Source organism: Lolium rigidum, chromosome 4, assembly GCF_022539505.1.
Source record: "Lolium rigidum isolate FL_2022 chromosome 4, APGP_CSIRO_Lrig_0.1, whole genome shotgun sequence".
NCBI lineage: Eukaryota > Viridiplantae > Streptophyta > Magnoliopsida > Poales > Poaceae > Lolium > Lolium rigidum.
In genome coordinates, this window is record NC_061511.1 from 99246774 (window position 1) to 99268095 (window position 21322).

The 21322-nt window shown below is 49.7% G+C and overlaps 1 protein-coding gene across 1 annotated transcript; it reads right to left on the reverse strand.

The window, feature by feature from the left end:
- Positions 1 to 7500: 7500 nt before the first annotated feature.
- LOC124708402 (chloride conductance regulatory protein ICln-like) lies at positions 7501 to 20821 on the reverse strand. The gene is made up of 7 exons (XM_047240076.1): positions 20661 to 20821; positions 20459 to 20582; positions 18818 to 18935; positions 17658 to 17717; positions 15557 to 15616; positions 15391 to 15470; positions 7501 to 7753 (listed from the first exon to the last, which is right to left on the reverse strand). The coding sequence occupies exons 1-7, from the start codon at positions 20819 to 20821 to the stop codon at positions 7679 to 7681; spliced, it is 678 nt and encodes a 225-aa protein (XP_047096032.1). The 3' UTR covers positions 7501 to 7678.
- Between the last annotated feature and the right edge of the window lie 501 nt (positions 20822 to 21322).

Consider the following 21322-nt stretch of genomic DNA (forward strand, 5'->3'; position numbering starts at 1 on the left):
GGGCACTTATATAGGCATCCGGGACGACCTCAGGTCGAAAAAGTACGAAAATAACCGACCCAGAATAGATCTGGTCGAGACAGACTCGGACTCGGCCGGTCTGGGGGGCGGTCGACCGGGCCTGGGACCGGGCAGGCCGGTTCAAACCGGGCCTGTGACCGGGTGGCAACCAGGTGCTGCAAGTGTGGCTCAATACCCCGCCCGGTTGGCATGAGCGGATCGCCCGGTTGGCGCCAGGGTGGATCCGGCGGGCCGCCCGATCGGACCGGGCCAGGGACCGGGCACGCCGGCGTGGCGGCCGGTCTGACCGGATGCTGGGCCGGCCTGGACTTTGTCTTCCTCCCTCGCGCATGCCTCCCGCTCCTCCCTCGCGCGTCCATGGAATATCTTCATGTCCAGCTCCATGTCCAGCTTCACGTCCATCTTCACGTCCAATTGCTCCTCTCCTCCTCGTGCGATGCTTGTCTCCTCTTCATACCCGATTAATTAGTGATTATACATAACTAACAGGACTTAGGCAGTATAAAGTTCTCATCAATCAAAGTAGCGTTTAGGAACAAGTTCACATGTTGTTTAAGTAGCTTTGTACGAGCTCTTGTAATAGGTCCAATCCGAACTTCATTGGACTTGAGCTTCACAGCAGCTTTATCTTCATTTGGTAATGACGGAGGTAGTAGTGTGGTAGGGATGTCCTCATCACTGACATAAAGATTTATTAGTACTTCCTCCGGATCGGTTTAACAGGCGCGCATGCAATTTAAGATATAGTTTGACCGTTGAATTGGTCAATGAAATATAAATTATATATATACAAAATTTATACCATTAGATTCGTATTCAAATAAGGTTTTCAATGATATAATTTTTATAACATATATTCTATATTTTATTGACTAAAATAATGGTCAAGGTAATTTCTTGAACTACGTGTGCGCCTGTTAAACCGGTCCGAAGGGAGTAGTATCCTATATCGCTAACAATGTGTCTATCAGTTCGTCCGACAATAGACCTTGAGATCACGATTCCAGATAGCAGTAGTGATTTCGCTGGTTAAAAGTTGTGATCCCAAAATTTCACACCATTGTAACTGTTAGGGTAATATGCTTGTTGTATTACCAGGGGGCCAAAGGCCACAATATATAGTACATGTGCAGGTGCAAATATGCAGGAAGCCCCCTAACATATGGGGAAACTACAATATACATATATATACATCTAACACCCCCTCAAACTCATGGTGGATCCACAACACGAGTTTGGAGAGTAAGAAATCATGTCTGCGCTCGAGTCCGTGCCTTTGTAAAGAAATCCGCCAACTGCAAATCTGAATGCACATAATGAACCGCAACAACCTCATCCCGCACTCGAGCACGTGTATAAAAAGCATCAACACCAATATGCTTGGTCAGCTCATGTTTGACCGGATCACGTGCAATACGATAGCACCTGTCTTGTCGGACAAAAGTGGAGTGGGTGTCGTAACAGAGACCTCAAAATCTGCAAGCAACCACCGTAACCAGGTCACCTCAGCAATCAACAAAGCCATAGCCCGCAACTCAGCCTCAACACTCGAACGGGAAACAGCTACCTGTTTCTCCGTCTTCCAAGCAACAAGTGAACCACCAAGAAACACACAGTAAGCAGAAAGTGAACGACGATCCGTAGGATCACTCGCCCACGTAGCATCCGAGTAGCACTGAAGCTGGAGAGAGCTGGAACGAGGAAAGAAAAGTCGACGAGTGATCGTGCCACGAAGATAACGAAGAACACGGAGGAGATAACTGTAGTGAACAGTGGTAGGAGCCGAGACAAACTGACTCAGAATATGAACATGATAAGAAATATCAGGACGAGTGACAACAAGATAAACAAGACTCCCAACAAGATGGTGATAACGGGTGGGATCAGGAAGAGGATCACCATCAGTAGGACGAAGCTTAACATTAAGCTCCATAGGAGTATCAATCGTGCGCTCATCCCCAAGAGCAGCACGAGCAAGAAGATCCTGAATGTACTTTTCCTGAGAGATAGAAAAACTATCAGAAGTGGAAGAAACCTCAATGCCAAGAAAATAGCGAAGAGGACCAAGATCAGTCATAAGAAACTGATCTCGAAGACGAGCCTTGACAAAGGCAATATATTCAGGATCATCACCAGTAATGATCATATCATCAACATAGAGAAGAAGAAGAGTGCGTCCACGAGAAGAAGTGTGAACGAAAAGTGCTGGATCATGAAAACTAGGAGAGAAACCAGCAGCAGTCACCACAGAGGCGAAGCGCTCAAACCAGGCACGAGGGGCCTGTTTCAGAGCATAGAGAGAACGTCGAAGACGACAAACCATCCCATCAGGAATAGAATACCCAGGAGGAGGCTGCATGTAAACTTCCTCACTCAACTCGCCATTAAGAAAAGCGTTCTGAACATCAAGCTGTGACACAGATCAGCGTCGAACAGAAGCAACAGCAAGGAGAGTACGCACCGTGGTCATATGAGCCACATGGGCAAAAGTCTCATCGTAGTCTCGGCCGTGTTCCTGCTGAAAACCACGAGCCACAAGACGCGCTTTATAGCGCTCAAGATATCCATCAGAGCGGGTCTTAATTTTATAGACCCACTTACATGTGATAGGACGAACACCAGAAGGGGGAGAAACAAGATCCCAAGTGCCAGTGCGCTCAAGCGCGACGATCTCCTCAGCCACGGCAAGCTGCCATTCAGGATGACGCTCAGCATCCCGATAAGACGTAGACTCAGAAACAACATAGAGACCGTACTGACTAGGAGAGTAACGGGATGGAGCACGACGCTGGCGAACAGGCCGTGGAGGAGGGAGCTCATCAGCACAGGACAACTCATCAGAAGAAGAGGAAGAAGGGACAGTATCGGAAGGATCCGAAGCCGGAGAACGGGGAGTACTAGGGGAACTAGACGGAGGAGAGGATGGCGCCGGCGACGTGGGGGCCGCGGCGTGGGGGCGGATTGATGGCCGGGGCGCGGGGAAGAGGCGGCAGCGGCGGTCGGACGCGGCGGCAAGTTGTCGGGACAGACGACGGCGGCTGCAAGGAGCTAACCTAGAGCTCTGATACCATGTTAGAGTAATATATTTGTTGTATTACCAGGGGGCCAATCCACAATAAATAGTACATGTACATGTGCAAATATGCATGAAGCCCCCTAACATATGGAAAAACTACAATATACATATATATACATCTAACAGTAACTACTCAAAAATTACCGCCTATTTTCATTACACAAGTTTCATTACATTTTGAAGTAAACACATTCCTCTTCATATAAAACATCTAATTACAATAGTAAAACAAAACATCTAATTGTTAAACTAAACAGTTGATGATGAATCCCGACAGATCGTCACCATCATAGGCGGAGCCCTTAGGGCATCTCCAACGGGGCGACCCATCCCGCGCCCGCGTGTCTGGATGGGTCGATCCGGACAAAATCCCGGCCCAACGCGGCGACGCACCGCAAAAGCGGACGGCCACGGCGTCCGGAACGACGCAAACCCGGCCCAAATATTGGCTAGGTTTGCGTGGCCGCGGATGGCACGCGCCGTCCGCTCGCGTCCGGGCGTCCGTCGCCTCGTCTCCTTTGGGCCCACCTGGCGGTGACCCGGGAGGGTATTAAATGGGGACTGGAGGGGATCTGGAACTCCAATCCAGTCCCCACTCCACTCCCGCAGAAACCGCCGCCATGGCCCCGAAGCGCGGTTTCGCTCCCGGAGCCCACGACGACGAGGCGAGCAGCAGCCGCCGGCCTCCGCCGGCGCTGCGGCCATCGGCAGCAAACCGAGGCGGCCTCCACATCGGAGAGGCCGCCCGCGGCGGCGCGGCATTGCCGCAACCGCCGCCGCTGCTGCTCGAGCCGAAGCCCGAGTCCTCGGAGGAGGACCCGGACATCCGCGCCGCCAAGCTCATCTCGGCGGCGGAGGAGGAGGCCAACCGGCCGGACCTTCGAGATGCCATCCGTACCTCCGAGCCGGAGGAAGCGGCGCGGGCGGCGGAGGAGGAAGCGGAGCTGTGGGTGCTCTACGCCCGGGCCCGTCGGGCGCGACGGGACGAGGACGAAGCGGCGCGGCGGGAGGAGGCCAGGCGCCGCGCCGACGAGGAGCGCCGCGAGGAGCAGCGGCGGCAGGAGGCCAGGCGTCGCGCGGAGGAGCGGCGCCGCCAGGAGGCCAGGCGCCGCGCCTGGCAGGAGAGGCAGCAGCGCCTCAGGGAGGAGGCGCTGCTATCCGCGCCGCCGCTACCTCGGGTCGCTCCGGACCCCCACTCGGCCTGGGAGGAGGCCCTGTGGTCTCCGTGGCCGGAGTCCCCGGCGCGGTCGAGCCACAACAGTGCCTCGCCGCCCGGGGACGTCGTCGACGACGACGACGACGCCGACTTTGCCCACAGGGGCTAGGCGGCGCACCGGCGGCCACCGCGCCGCCGACCAAACCCTACTAGAGGGTTTTTAGTTTAAATTTAAAAGCCATATAGGGCTTCTTTTGTCAGTTATTTGCCCAAAATAGGAATATGTATAAATTTTGCCCAAAATAGGGCATATGTTTATGAAATATCGTTTAAAATTTCCGTGTTTCGTTTCTTTTCGTATTTGTCCGATTATGCGGTGCGTCCGCGCGTTGGGCGCAGCGCGCGACCCAAACGGACACGCGGACGCGGGCCGCTGTCCGCGCGTCCGCTCGGCCACGCAAACGGCCCAAAACGGACACGCTGGGTCATCCATTTGGGTCGCCCGGTTGGAGATGCCCTTACCACTGCCCAAGGCCAGGACATTGTTGGCGGCTGCCCAGGCGCCCCTATGCGTCCGCCGTGACGTACATTGACTAGTCGTCATCCTCGTCGCCCACCTCGCTCTCGTCGTTTTCGGAGCCATCGTGCATGGGATATGTTGGAATCCGGCTCGTCAAAATATGCATGTAAAATGGCGTAGTCGGTCAGGATGCGTAGGAGCACCAGATCATCTTCCTTATCGACGTCAATGGACAAGGGACGATGATGGGCCGAAATCATAGGTGGACCCAACAAAATTTTGAAGTCTGGGCAAACAAGCTTAGTATGCTAAATTTTTATCAAATAGCGAAAATAGGTTTGTCGTCCGGCCGGAAGTCTGGACGGCTGCCCGGGAAAAGGCATGGTAGTGCCTATGGCCGGGATTAGCGAACCGGCGATATCAAAGAGGCCTGGAGCCATTGAGAATTCACGTACAACTATTGTTTGCGATTCCCAGGTTTCAAATGACATGTTTTCTCTTTATCCAAACAGAGTATTTTTATGCAATAGGTCTTCATAAAGTAATAAAATACAGTCAAGTTTGAAGAACAATGTACAATTCTCTAGGAATTTTTCAACGTGACGGGACACAATATGATCCCATCTACTCCCTCCGTTCCACAATATAAGAGCATCTCCACTCATCTCCCTGACTAGGCCCCCGAGGGACGTTTTTTCCATCCGGACGGCGTAATTCGGTCCAGTTGCGCCCCCGGTTTCTCGTTTTCGTCCGGATTTGGGCCTAAATTCATCCGGCGATCCCACGCCATCCCCGGCCCCCCGGGGAGCGGTCGGGGACTCCGGACGAAACGAAAGCGCGCGAAACGTCGAGGAAACTTCCCGCGCGTCTGGTGGCCCCAACTTGTCGGCGAGAGACCACGATCGTCGTCCTCATCGCATCGTCTTCCGCGCGCTGTAAAAGCCTGCCGCCGGTCAGTATTCGCCGGCCGCGTAGCTTCCACGCGGCGAGTTAATGCCGTCGCCTCGGTATCACGCGCGCCTACCTCTATTTATCGCCGAACTACTGCGTCTGCCCCGCATTCACCTCTCCTCTCTCTCGCATTCCACCAAATCTTCCCCCGAACTCGAAGAGGTAGCAATGGCGAACGACGGTGCGGCCAAGAACGGCTTCGGCCGCCGCTCTCTCCACCAATGGGAGGGACGGCTCCTCCACGCGGCGGGCTACCCGGCGCCGCCGGACTTCCGCGCACCGGGGGGATGGAGGCTGAGCGCAGGCGGCGTGCCGATCCCGCCGCCGCCAACGGGGGCGCACTCGAACGGCGATCAACGAGGTGCTCGCCACTCTCGGTGACGAGCAGCCGCGCGGATCCGCGTTTCTTCCCCGACAACCACAAATCGTGGATCGCGTTCTTCCGGCGCAGGTATGAACGCGAAATCCGGGCGTACGACGGCCCTCCTCCTCCTCCTCCGGCAAGGAATAACGCCGCCGGCCGCCGCCGATGGTGGAGCGCGCCTGACCGCACCCTCGAAAACATGCTCGCGCACATCGAGGACGGGAACTCCCCCGTCCTGGGGATGCCGCCGCCGGTGGCGCCTACCGTGTCGCGCCGGCACGGTAGTTCCTGGATGCCGAGGAGGCGTCTGGCTCGCGGTCGGCGTCCAGGTCCGACGGGTCGACGCCGGCCACCGTCAAGCAGGAGTGGGCGACCGTGAAGAAGGAACCGGCGTCGCCACCGCCGACCAGAGGGCGCAGCAGCGGCGCCCTCGTCATCCGCGACCAGCCTTCCGCTCCGCAGAGCGGCCGGAAGAAGACGAAGAAAGAGGCCGCCGCAAACCAGCTCGCCGAGGAGGAGGCGAAGCGCGCGGAGGACGCCGCGATGGCGGAGACGATCGCCAGGTCGCTGAAGGACATGGAGGAGGAGAAGCGCGCGGACGACACCGCATCGGACCGGTCCAGGCGCGACTGGGAGCGCCAGGAGGCGGAGCAGCAGCGGCGGCTGCTGGATCTGGCCGCCGTGCGTCAACTCGCCGCTCGCGCCGCCGCACCATCCGCCGGTAGGAACGCCGCGCCGTGGGAGGTGGTCAAGCTCGAGGAGAGCAGCGACGACGACATGTACCTTCCGTCGCCGCCACGCACCGGCGACGCTGGCCAGGGCACGAGCCGCTGGTACGAGGCTCCGGCGCCCCAGGACAACGCCGGCTCGAGAGACGACGACGACGGCGGCGACTACACGTCCTTCTACCGCCATTTCGGCATGTAGTAGGCCGCTATTTAGTTTAAGTTTAGTTTGCCCAATCGCCGAATTCAAATATATGTACGAATTCGGCCTATTTATGCACGAACTCGCCTCTATATGGTAAATATCATTAAAATTCGCTTATGTTTGAACGAACTCGCCAATTTTATCTGAATTCGCCGAAGTCCGTTATCCATCCTGGGCTCGCGGCTGGGAAGATGGGCCTCCCCAGGCCAAATTTTCCTCCAATCCGGACGACAATATCGCCGGATTTGGGCGTGGGGAGCCCAAACGGCTGGAGATGCTCTAAGGTGTTTTGGCAACAGTCATATATCGTGGGTCAGAGCGAGTACCAAAGAGGCATATGTCCGAGGTCACACATCATATGTTGCAAACATACAAAAGCATATCTCTTTCTTTCCCCGATTCCACCCATTAGAAATTAAATTAATCCTTCACATCCTCTAGCATACTACAGGTTACATTCTCTTGACCAGTATGCTGTATGCAAGACCTTCTGTCATTTTCTCGTTGATGTGTATGTTTACAAGATAGTCCCAAGGATTCCTATGACATCTAGGAAGGAATCACAAGGTTAAATCATTACAGCGAAACACTGCACGAGTGGAAATCTACAGATAACCAATCATGTCGTTCCTCGAGGAAGATAGACCAGGGTGCTTACGCCTATCTTCCATTTCTGTGGCTCCTCTCCCCTTCTGCTTCCTCTGCATCCCCAAAACGCTGGTCATTGATCTCAAGCTGCAAATAAAAGCAATATGGGAATTTGATTTGTGTCAGCAATGAGAGGGAAGAAAAGCAAGTTAAAAACATTTCGATTTAAACAAAACAAAAAAAAGAGCTGACAAGACTAGCCCTTGGTAGCAAATTTTAATAGACGGACCCCCTCTGAGCAGGGTGCGCATTCACACAGCTAGCCTCCCGAGCAACAGTCCGTTGTCATTTATCTTGGTTTACAGATCAAACTTCTCAGCTGGGATGGGAAATACTTGGTCTATTTGTAACACCCGAAACGAACCAAGCACTTAATGCTACCACATAGACTACATAAGGAAATTAAACTTTACTATGAAGGAAAATTCAGCAGAGCCTCCTTTGCGTATAATGATATCCGCGACATGCAATTAATATAATCCACAAGCACAAGAACATAAATAGCATGCAAAAGAAAATGTAACGTTAATCGTACATACATATCCACAGCCATATCATAAAAACTGATATCAATAGATTAGAAATATTCTATCCAGCAAAAGGTCAACCAGCACAATCTGCAACAATAATCTCCCAAAGACTCCATGACAAGTTCGCAACACACAACAGAATACAGGTTCTAAAAGACAAGGTTCTAATAAGATAATGTATGTGAGAGTTGTGTAGTAATGAAAGCGAAGGTGCTATGTAATACCCCAATGGTGGGTTAATTATCTGTGCTTATTTAATTTTATATCTTAAAGAAATAAAGAGGACAATGATAAACAAACTCAACCTAAAGAAATAGTAAGCAAACTATAGGAAACATAAATAAAATGAAATAAGAAAATAAATGTGTCAAAGTACTAGAAACCGACAGGGTGACATCACTACTGAGGGCCCCATCCCCATGTTGCAGCCCAAGGCAACACCAGGGGCAAACCCTAGTGCCGCCAACAGCTCCGCCACTTGCTTGCCACCAGCCCTCGCTACAGCGGCTGCAGGCCTAGCTGCCAAGGTGGTCTGGGAGTGGTTGGTGCCGACAACCTGCTGCTGCAGAGTGCAGCAGCCAAGGTAGTCCCCATGCAGTGGTGGTGGTCCCAGCTTCCTCAACGGCAGTGCAGTGTCGCTCTTTGGGTGGCGGAATGGGGATCTAATGCTCCCCAGATCCTACAGCGGTGGGGGTTTGGCGGTTGTGGAGGGAGTCGGTGTGTGGGGATCACTGCGTCTCTGGGCTGCTCGCTGAGAGATGGTCATGGGTGGCAGTGCGTGGGGGGTTGGATCCTCGGGCGAAAGCTCTTGTTCCCAGTTTCTGCCGGAGCGTGTGATGGCAGATTGGCAGCAAGGCCATGAGCTAGGCGGACGAGCTTTTTGTGGTGCCCAGCTGGCGAGGGCAGTCTACCCTGGGACGGCGGCCCCGAATAGTGTGCTAAGAGAAGTTGGAGCGGCAGCTCTGGAAAATGCCGTGGTGTGGCTGGGTGTAGCAGGGTGTTGGCTTTAGTTGCTTGGGTGACAAAGTCGTTGGCTCGGCTCGTTTGCAGCCTCAGGGCAGTCTGGATGTCAGAGCGGTGGCTCCAGAAATCGGCGGCTACGGGAGCCAGAGCATCAGGTGAAAACCACGTGGCATCATGCCCCTCCTTGCGTGTTCAGGCTTATCTCCCACTATCGGGGGTTTTTGGATCCTCCGGCGAAAGCTCTTGTTCCCGGTTTCGGCTCAAGCGGGTGATGGCAGCATCCTCGTTGCTTCCTCCTTGGAAGGCCATGACCTAGGCGAACGAGCTTTCTGTGCTGCCCAGCTGGCCAGGGCAGTCTACCCTGGGACGGCAGCCCTGAATAGTGTGCTAAGAGAAGTTGGAGCGGCGGCTCTGGAAAAATGCCGTGGATTGGCTGGGTGTAGCAGGGTGTTGGCTTTGGTTGTTTGGGTGACAAAGTCGTCGGCTCGGCACATGCGCACCCTCAGGGCAGTCTGGATGTCAGAGCGGTGGCTCCAGAAATCGGTCATCCTATGTATGGTGTCAGCTCCTGTCACTTGGGTGGCAGAGTCACTGGCCAGCCTGGTGCACCAGCTTCAGGGTTGGCGAGCGTGTGTTGTTTAGGGGTGTGTTCGGTTTTGGAACGACGTGGAATGGAATGGAATGGTTCCGTTCCAGAGGAATGGAATGGTTCCATCCCCGTTTTCGGTTCAGGAAAAAAGGAGAAACGGAATGGTACGTTTTTTTGTTCGGTTGGAGGAATTGGAGAGCAGAACGGAATGAGGCTAATCTTTTGTCTCGAAATTGTAATTAACAATGGTAAATGGCTTTTTTAAAATCTCAAAATCGTAATTAACAACGTCTAATGGCCTTTTAAATCTCAAAATCGTAATTAACAATATTTTTCTTCGATTGGGGGGAATTTGAGAGCAGAACGGAATGAGGTTAAACTTTAATTTTTTTTTCTCGAAATCGTAATTAACAGTGGCAAATGATTTTTTAATCTCAAAATCGTAATTAGTAACGACTAATTATTTTTCAGCTGAATTAGTGGAGTGCTTCAACTCCGCCTATATTGTCTCAACATAGCCGGTCCCAAGACCGGGTAAAGGAGGAGGGTTGTGATAGGCGGGGCGAGCCAACGTAAAAAACCCAGCCACTCTTATGCAGATGAAACCCAAAGGAACATCGTTGGGGCGTAACCCTCTTAGCGACGCGCCACATCGGAACCCGGGTGTGGTGTCAAATGGGCAAGGGCCGAGCCGTCACCCCCTTGGTGGCGCGCCATATCTTGATCTGGATACGGTGATAAGTGAGCAAGGGTCGGGTCGCCGCATCCTTAGTGGCGCGCTGCACCGACGCTCCGGTGTAGTGAAAAATGAGCAAGGGTCTCCGCATTTGACTCGACGAGTGCGGAGGGTAAGGAAGTTAGCCGAGCCTAGGAGGATACGCTTAGGTAACTGGAACGTAGGGTCCCTGACGGGTAAGTTACGGGAGTTAGTTGATACGGCGGTGAGGAGGCATGTTGATGTCCTATGTGTCCAAGAAACCAAATGGAAGGGACAGAAGGCGAAGGAGGTGGAGGATACCGGTTTCAAGTTGTGGTACACGGGGACAACTTCAAACAAAAATGGAGTAGAGTAGGCATCTTGGTCAATAAGAGCCTCAAAGATGGAGTTGTGGACGTCAAGAGGCAAGGGGACCAGATGATCCTTGTCAAGCTGGTTGTTGGGGACTTAGTCCTAAATGTTATTAGCGCGTATGCCCCACAAGTAGGCCACAATGAGAGCACCAAGAGGGAGTTCTGGGAAGGCCTGGAGGACTTGGTTAGGAGGGTACCTATTGGTGAGAAGCTCTTCATAGGAGGAGACCTCAATGGCCATGTGGGTGCATCTAACACAGGTTTTGAAAGGGTGCATGGGGGCTTTGGCTATGGCATCAGGAACCAAGAAGGAGAAGACGTCCTGAGCTTCGCTCTAGCCTATGACATGGTCGTAGCTAACACCCTCTTTAGGAAGAGAGAATCCAATCTAGTGACGTTCAGTAGTGGTCTACACTCTAGCCAGATTAATTTTGTCCTCTCTAGAAGAGAAGACAGACGCGCCTGCATTGATTGTAAGGTGATACCTGGAGAGAGTGTTGTCCCTCAACATAGTGCCTGTTTGTTTGGGCTGCAGCTAAACGAAAAGCAGCTGGAGCTGGTAAGATCTGAGAAGCAGCTGGAGCTGGATGGCTGGTCAAATGTAAAATTATTGTTTGGCAAACTGCATCCAGCTGGAGCTGGATGGCTGGTCAAATGTAAAATTGCTGTTTGGCGAACTGCATCCAGGACGGCTGGTCAAATGTAAAATAGAAAATAATAACAAAAATATTATTTTCCTTATTATTTAATAATAACAAAAATATTATTTTCCTTATTATTTAATAATAACAAAAATATTATTTTCCTTATTATTTTCTATTTAAAAAGATTTTACTATAAAATATTAATTAACTAAGAATCTGAATTTTTCTCGAGATGCAAAAAATATATCATTTTGGGCTAAAGGACCGATGGGGGATAACACAAACTTTTGGGCTGCTATTGTATACCGGTTCGTTTTGTAAATGAGAAGCCACGAGAAGCTGCGGGAAATACCCTGGGAGGTGCTTATGGGCAGTGTAAATGTGAGAAGTGCTTGTAGAAGCTCATGCCTAGAAGTTAGGTGTTTGGCTGGGCTTGTGCTTTTAAAGACCCAAAAGCAGTAAAAGCTCAAGCTCCAGCCCAAACAAACAGGGCCATAAGCTGGTGGTTGCTGACTTTCGCTTTAGGATCCGTGTCTAGCGGGGCAAGCGCGCCAAAGTCGCTAGAACAAAGTGGTGGAAGCTCAAGGTTGAGGCATCCCAGACTTTCAGGGAGAGGGTTATTAAGGAGGGCCCTTGGGAGGAAGGAGACGATGCAAACATGATGTGGACGAGTACGGCGACCTGCTTGCGGAAGGTCGCTGTAGAGGAGTTTGGGGTGACTAAGGGAAGTAGAAGGGAAGCTAAGGATACATGGTGGTGGAACGATGAGGTCCAGAAGGTTATTAGGGAGAAGAAGCACTGTTTCAGATGCCTATATCTGGACAGGAGTGCAGCTAACATGGAGAAGTACAAGGTGGCGAAGAAGGCTGCAAAGCGGGCGGTGAGTGAAGCAAGGGGTCGGACGTATGAGGACCTCTACCAACGTTTAAACACGAAGGAAGGCGAAAGGGACATCTATAAGATGGCCAAGTTTAGGGAGAGGAAGACGAGGGATGTCAACAAAGTCAAATGCATCAAGGACGGAGAGGATCAACTTCTTGTGAAGGATGAGGCGATCAAGCGTATATGGCGGGAGTACTTTGACAACCTTTACAATGGAGAGGTTGAGAGCTCTACCATTGAGCTAGACGACTCCTTTGATGATACCATCATGTGTTTTGTGCGACGTATCCAGGAGTCTGAGGTTAAGGAGGCGTTAAGGAGGATGAAAGGAGGCAAGGCGATGGGTCATGATGGTATCCCCATCGAGGCGTGGAGAGGCCTTGGAGACGTAGCGATATTATGGCTAACTAAGCTTTTCAACCTTATTTTTTGGTCAAACAAGATGCCCGAAGAATGGAGGTGGAGTATTTTAGTACCAATCTTCAAGAATAAGGGGGATGTTCAAAGTTGTACTAATTACCGTGGAATCAAGCTGATGAGCCATACTATGAAGCTATGGGAGAGAGTCATTGAGCACCGCTTAAGAAGGTTGACAAGCGTGACCAAAAACCAATTTGGTTTCATGCCTGGGAGGTCTACCATGGAAGCCATCTTGGTACGACAGCTGATGGAGAGATAAGGGAGCAAAAGAAGGACCTTCATATGGTGTTCATTGATTTGGAGAAGGCCTATGATAAGATACCTCGGAATGTCATGTGGTGGGCCTTGGAGAAACACAAAGTCCCAATAAAGTGCATTACCCTCATCAAGGATATGTATGATAATGTTGTGACAAGTGTTCGAACAAGTGATGGCGACACTGATGACTTTCCAATTAGAATAGGGCTACACCAAGGGTCAGCTTTGAGCCCTTATCTTTTTGATTTGGTGATGGATGAGGTCACAAGGGATATACAAGGAGATATCCCATGGTGTATGCTCTTTGCGGATGATGTGGTGCTAGTCGATGATAGCCGAACGGGGGTTAATAGAAAGTTGTGGAGGCGAATTCTGGAATCGAAAGGTTTTAGGCTTAGTAGAACTAAAACTGAATACATGAGGTGCAGTTTCAGTTCTACTAGGCACGAGGAGGGAGAGGTTAGCCTTGATGGGCGGGTGGTACCGAAGAGAGACACTTTTCGATATTTGGTCCATGTTGCAGAAGGATGGCGATATCGATGAAGATGTGGGCCACCGAATCAAGGCTGGTTGGATGAAGTGGCGCCAAGCTTCTGGCGTACTCTGTGACAAGAGAGTGCCACAAAAGCTAAAAGGCAGGTTTTATAGGACAGCTATCCGACCTGCGATGTTGTATGGCGCGGAGTGTTGGCCAACGAAGAGACGACATATCCAAATGCGCATGTTGAGATGGATATGTGGCCACACAAGAAAGGATCGGGTACAGAATGACGATATACGGGAGAGAGTTGGGGTAGCACCGATTGAAGAGAAGCTGGTCCAACATCGTCTCAGATGGTTTGGACATATCCAACGGAGGCCTCCGGAAGCGCTAATGCATAGCGGACGGATAAAGCGTGCTGAGAATGTTAAGAGGGGTCGTGGTAGACCAAACTTGACATGGGAGGAGTCCGTTAAGAGAGACCTGAAGGTTTGGAATATCGACAAAGTTTTAGCTATCCACGTTCCGGAACCATGACTTGGCTTCGAGATCTTATGGGTTTCAACTCTAGCCTACCCCAACTTGTTTGGGACTGAAAGGCTTGGTTGTTGTGTTGTTGTTGTTGTTTGTTGTTGAATTAGTGGAGTGCTTCGTAATTAACAAAGGCTAATTAACAACCGTTCCACCACATTCCACCGATTCGGTAGAATGGGTGTATTCCGCATATGGAGAGAATATTTCCTTTCGAGGAACCACTTGGTTCCGTTCCATTTCACAACCGAACATAAGAATTGGCTCTAGGTGCGGAATGGTTCCGTTCCATTCCACTTGGTTCTGGAACCAAACACACCCTAGGTTCTTTCTCAACTGGTGTGTGGCTTCGACTTCGAGGACGGCATGAGAGACAGAGCGGCAGCTCTGGAAACCGTTGTGGTATTGTAGGGTGTAGGCTCCGGTTGACTGGGTGGTGGAGCCATCAGCTCGGCTAGCACGGCCTTGGGCTCGATGTGTGCGCGCTGCTGATGTATTGGTTTTTGGTGGAGACATCTCAACCAGGAACTCGCTGGTGCAACAGTTGTTGTGCCTGTCCTTGTTCCCGCCTTAGACACAAGGGTCAACACCCCGCAAACCTTGCCGTCGGAGGGCGTCCCAACACCGGCAATATCGGCTTAAACCATGGTAATTAGCTCACAAAGTTTTTGGGTATTACACCTTTGCCTATCAAGATTAGTTGGGTATGTTCGGTTCCCTCCCCTAGTCTTGTCTCAGGCTGCCTTTCAACACGGTGAGCTACCATTTTCCTTGCTTTCGGGGTTCCCCTGCTACAAAAAAGTTCCTGGCCTGCTGGAAGGGCTACACAAGGCTAATAACCAAGCATTAGAGTTTGCTGCCTACATATGAGATTCTGGGAGCTAGGATACTGCCAGACTCGCAGTGAATTAGTTGGTTCAGGCTTGTGGATGAACTCCAGCCCCACAAAAATAAATCATGACACTACAAAATATTCATAATTGATCAATCCTGGCATAGCCAACTTTGTACATTTTGCTGGCAAATTGTTCTCCCATACTATCCCTCTCGGCATACATGCTGGTGGCCTGGTGCTGTTGTGCACAGTTTGTTGTGCTATAAAGATAAGTCAGTAGGAGACGTAAAGGTGGACAGCCTAATAAATGACACAGCTAGTAAAATATACACCTGAGTAAGAAAGATGAGAATATCTGAATATGTAAAACTAAAATGGAGCCACAAAGCTGCATCTTGCATGGAAGAAAGAAGGTCACAACTTGGCCTTAATAGAAGTGTCTTCTTTCACCATTTCACATTTCCATTCATCATGAATAAGCAAAATGGAAGTGTAACAATTTAATAAACCCAGTGCATACCTCGACTACACTGCGAGTAATACCATGTTCATCAATTTGTCCTATTGGAGTGTCATCTGAAAACTCCTCAGCGTCACTTCCTGCATGTGAGAACATATCAATATTATGCTAAACAAATTCTAGAAAATGAAAGTTTGCGACAGAAATACAAATGAAGAGTGTTTACCATCACACATATCGTCATCACCTCCATCATCATGAACCCAGCCATTCTCTTCATCACTCTCTGGAATTTACAAAAAGGCATTATTATATTTTTTTACCAATAATATACTAGAGAGTGGATTCGGTGAACAGGGGGGTACGTGAGCACCCCTTAGACATCGTTGGATTTGCTTTTAGATTCGCTCTCCGTGAATAGATGCTCACGGCGATTAAACGACCGTGAAATCAACTTTTCTTCATGCCTCTGAGCTGCATGTGCATTCACTGTGCGGCCATGGCAGAGAGCGCTCCAAAAATACCAACAAGAACCAATCAATCGGCGCTGTTGTGAATCATCTCTTCACTGCCGCATCTCAGCTCAGCTCCCCCTAGTCGAAATCAACCATAATAATTAATACAAAATCCCCTCTCCTCTACCAAATCCAACGCGGAAGAGCGGAACAGGTCGTCTCTCTTGGAGCCAGAATCAGGTCGTTAGACGGATGAACAAATCGAGTTTGTTCCACAAAAAGTAACAAACGACACCATCAAAATCAGCTTATACAGTTCAATCCACGCAAATTGGCTTGCGAGACAGTGCCCGTGCTTCTGCGCCGGGATTTCTTTTTCCCTCAACTCCAATCTTCCAAGTCTGAAGAAACAAGAAGAAGCAAAGCGAATCAAGGTCTCTGCCGCCGGGGACGCCTGGGAAGAAACAAGAAGAAGCAACCTTAATTCGCGCCAAGGTTTGAGTCGGCCGCCGCCGTCGGGCGGGCGTCGTGGGAGGCCGCTGCCGCCAGGCACGCGCCGGGGTCCGCCGCAGCCGTCGGGCTACAGCCGAGGCCGTGCCTCCGCCGGGAACACGCCTAGGGATGCCCCTGCCGCCGGGCACGCGCGGGGGCCGCCGCCGCCGTCGGGAACGCGCCTGGGGAGGCCGCAGCTGTCGGGCTAGCACCGAGGCTGCCGCCGCCTAGGGTGGGAAGGTCGCCAACGCCCATCTACAGACCACGCGTTCTCTGCCCTTGAACGTCGCCGCCCCTGCCCTTGAACGTCGCCGCCGCTGCATCACCAGAGCTCGTCCGCCATGGCCTCCCCCTCGAGCTCCGGCTGTCCGCTCGCCTGCAGTGCTCGACGAACAGCGCCCGACGGATCTTGCGCCGCCGCACGTCGCTGTCCTGGACGCGCCCAACACGGCTAGGGACGCGACCGCCGCTTCCCCACACCTCCTGAACAACGCGGGCCCTACCCTTGAACGCTGCCGCATCACCGGAGCTCGTCCGCCATGACCTCCCTCGAGCTCCGGCGAGATCGACGGATCTTGCGAGCGCTCGACGAGGCCGCCGCCCTGACCTTGAACGCGTCCGTTCACCTGCAGCCGCTAGAGGGAGTGGGGCGGACGGTGCCGCGCTGATGCGGACGAGATCCGGCCGGCTGAGGATGTGCGGCGGCGCTGCGTGCCGACGAGCACTGACCGGGGAGCGCGGCGGCGAGCTCCGACTCGATTTGTGCCGCTCCGGCGTGGTCCAGCGGCAGCAGAGGAGGCCAGGTTGGAGCGGGCAGCAGACGATGCCGCGTTCCTGGCGAGGGGTTGGTGGAGGACATGGGGTGAGGGGTTGGTGGAGCGGCCCATGGTCACCAGATAAGGGAAACGTGTCCTGGGTCTCCGTCTAACGGCGTTAGACACGTGTCGAGTAGTCAGGGGGTGCTCACGTACCCTCCTGTTCACCGGGTTTCATTCCTAATATACTAACTACATCATAAGTCATTCAATGTATGTACGCAGGATATATTTGCAGCCAAATTTATCATTAACTACATCCGTTCCAAATTAGTTGTTGCGTTTTTTTTTTTCAGAATGAACGAACCTACACACTGAAACGCATCTAGATACATGCATATCTAGACCAAATATGACCAAAGCTGTGACACCTAATTTGGAACGGAGGGAGTAGTATTTTTGACTGAAAGATACAAAAAAAAAAGGTCTAAATGTTGTACTCCCTCTGGCCGCATTAAATTGACGCGCCCTCAGACAGGAAATGCACAGGGGGCAGGTACTGTGACGCGTCGATTATTTCAGACCGGAGGGAGTAGTTGAGATTGTGGAAAGTTAAAAACGTTACCAGCATTTGGATCTGGGTTCAACTCAGCAGAGTGGGAGAATGCTTCGAAGAGTTCATCCACTAAAAAGTCGGTCAAGGATCCAAGATAAATACATAACACAAGTTTCTAAAGATAGCAGATACACATTTGCTGACATATAGGCATCTTATTGAGTAATAAATACAAATAAATATATGACAAAATGATCATACTAATTCCCGCAATCTAGCTGGCGTAGATAACACCAAATCAAATAGCAGCAACATATAAGGTGTTTTCAACCCAATTCAATGTCTACACCGCTATTCTCAAACTTCATGAATAGAGCTTTTACTTGGTCCTGGAGTAGGAGTTAGACCAACAATTGATCCAAAGAAACAGGAGTAAATTTGACAGAACTATAATTCATTGGAAACCTATGAAAACATTTTCCCATCAGGTTATCATTTTGTGAAACAACACACTTTCAATAAAGGGGTAAACTTTACAGCGGATCACCAAACTTGTCAGGTTGGTTCAAGTAGGTCACCCTACACCCAGATTGTGTATCTAAGCCAGTAACCAAAGTAGGTTACTGTAGATCAGGACACACCCCACACCCCTGGGTTGGTTTAAGTAGGTCGCCCTACACCCAGATTGTGTATCTAAGCCAGTAACAAAATTGGGTCACTGTACATCAGGACACATCCCACCCCCACCCCACACCCCCAAAGTTACACTAGTCTTGTGAAACACAAACTTCAATTTTGCAGCCTTTTACAGTTGTTCCTATAAATGTTGTTTTGGGGAAATAGTCAAAGAAAGGACACACATAACTGAATGATAATGAGACATGTAATGTTGACCTTAAGAAGTACAAAAGGTCAACATTTTCCCAATGCCACACATTATATCTAGCAACATAGGCATAATATATTTACAACAAGATTAACCGTAAACACCCACCCTTTTTAAGATTATAAAACACAATCATTGGTTATTGGTAATGAGGATACAATCACTTTGTGCCAAATTATAAAACAAATAGTCAAAGGGCTGAGCTCATTAAACATAACTCTCGGAAGGATAATATTTTGCTAGTAAATCTGAGGTACCCAAAATTCCAGTATAGGAGAATCAGAGATGAAATGCATGCAATAGAAACAAAGATATGGATCAGACAATTCGCATAAAAGGATACACTGATCGGGATCTGATGGTATGATGCGCATCTCAGTGACTTTTGAGAGATCTACTGCACCATTTGCTTCAGAATCTGATTCGTCAGACTCCTCATCAGAGCCAACTTCTGTCTCGATCTTCAGAAATCAGTAGAAGGGAATATCAAAGGTTGGAATCGATCAGTACAAGAGTATTATGCATAATATTTCCGAAATACGAGAAGCCTACAGAATTGCACATGCAGTGGACTTGCAATCAGTCAGGATATCCAGATCAGATGGGTTACGTACGGAAAAATTAAGCCAAAATGACTTTATAAGAGATATAAGCTCATTAGTTTTTCAAAAAAAAAAATGGCACGAAAATAGAATAGAAAATCAACCAAAATGGAATCTTGGCGAAGTTGTTGCTGCGAATCATAAGCATGCAAAGTTCACTTGACACTACAAATTTCTTGGCAAATAATCCACACCCTTGATCAACAACAATATCAACACTTCGGTCAATCACATTCCCTGAAAGAAGTTACATAAATGTTTTTTTCTAAAACAGAAATATGTATGAATGATATATAGGTATAGTATTTGCTTGTAGGCTAAGACTATCAGAACAAAAAGAGAATCATATGATGTAATCAACAATGATGAAGTATTGGGCTTTACCAAAGGATTAAAAACATCACTGGTGCCTACAATTATGTTTACTAAAATAGGGCTTGTTTGGTTCAAAGGAATGAGGGTTTAATTCCTTTTATTTTCCCTATAGAGCTTGTTTGGTTTGCAGGATTTGGAACCATAGGAATCTTTCATATGGTCTACTTCGCATAGAAAAATTTCCTTTAGGTCCAACCTCTGTGTGTATTCCATAGTGACCAATGGCGTGTTTTACAAATTCCTGTATTTTAAATTCCTGTAGGATTGATGATGTCATGGCATACTATTCCTACGTTCTTCCTATTCCTGCAATTTGAAAATCCTTCGAATCAAACAGGCCCTTAGATGCCAAGAAGTAGGTTATACTACTTCAGTAAGTTTAGGAAATACACAAGGCCACTTTCACTTGCAAAGCCACTCAGCATTGAAATCAACAAATAATAAACATGAAAAAAATGTGCCCAGTTGATCATGTCAAACTCCAGACAGAAATATCTCTCTAAGATTTTAATCATTCCAAGCATTACCAAGTCTAGAAAGTTTTAACAATTCTAAAACAGACTATATTTTCTTTGGACTAGATGCGCTAAGTGAGCTAACCTGGTTCCTTAATTCCACACAAAAAACGATACCTTATTGCAAAAGATAACAGCTTCGACCATCTAACTTCTATTCTACGTGAGCGCACCCCAAACCAAAAGGTATGACAATAATTATCCACAAAAACAATACAAAAGAAAGAAAAAAAAATCTCACCATAAGAAAAGAAGCCACCCTACATAAATGTGATCATCGATCAACCATTAGGACGCTCCCCAACCATCATTACCAAACCCCCAAAATAAATCAGCAGCTTAAAGCACATTTATCATCAGTTCAATCATTTCGATCTGTCACAACTTAGTCTCAAATCTGTCACTACCCAACCAGCTGATCAGCCGCAAATGTCCTATGTCCTATGTCAATGTTAATTTGGAGTTATCCAAAACTGTTATGTAGGAAATCACCTGCGTGTAGATGCACGGGGAGGGGTACGCCTCGGGGTCTCGCGACACTGCGTGGAGCGAGACGGCGACGAAGTCCACCGCGTAGCCCTTGTTCCTCTCTGTGTCGCTAACCCAGATCACCCTCCTAGCGTCAAAGCACCCCATGTCAGGAACGCCGGGCCGTAGCCACGACCATGAGTGTAGCGAAACGAGATGCTACTACCTGGTAGTGATGAAGACGGTCCCGGGCGGCTCTGGCGCGCGGCCGCCGAGGGCGAGCGCGGAAGCACGCTGCACGCGGACGATCTCCTCTCCATTGGCGACGTCGAGGCGAGGGGTGCCGTCGGCGGCGATGTCGGCGAAGGGGTGGAGGCCGAGCACCATGTCTGGCTGATTTGGAACGCGGGGGTGGGTGGGCGAAGGCGGAGCTAGGGTTTTGGGCTTTCGGACTGGTTTGGGCTTTTGCTTTTGTGTTCCTCCATGGCTTTATCAGCCTTTCCCTTTTCTAAAAAAAGGAGAAAATTGCCAAAAATCATCACAATTGTGGCTAGGCTAAAAAACCCACCATTTTTCAAAATTTTCACAAAAACCATAGCTCAATCCACTATTGCTTAGTGTGCACCTTTAAAAATTACCGGTAAAAATTGTTGTTAAATAATTACCATAGGGAAATTACTATTTGGGACTGATGATTTGCGTGGAATAACTACTAGCACGTCGATGAAGGATTATTGTCGAATAATCACTGCTAAGGTCAAAATTCCATGTGTAGAAATGACAATCAAAGAAACCGACGACAAATTACCTTCGAAGTTACCATGGTGAAACTACAACTCGGAAAATGGGTCAAAGAATAGAAAAGGAAAAAAAATACTACTAGAGAAT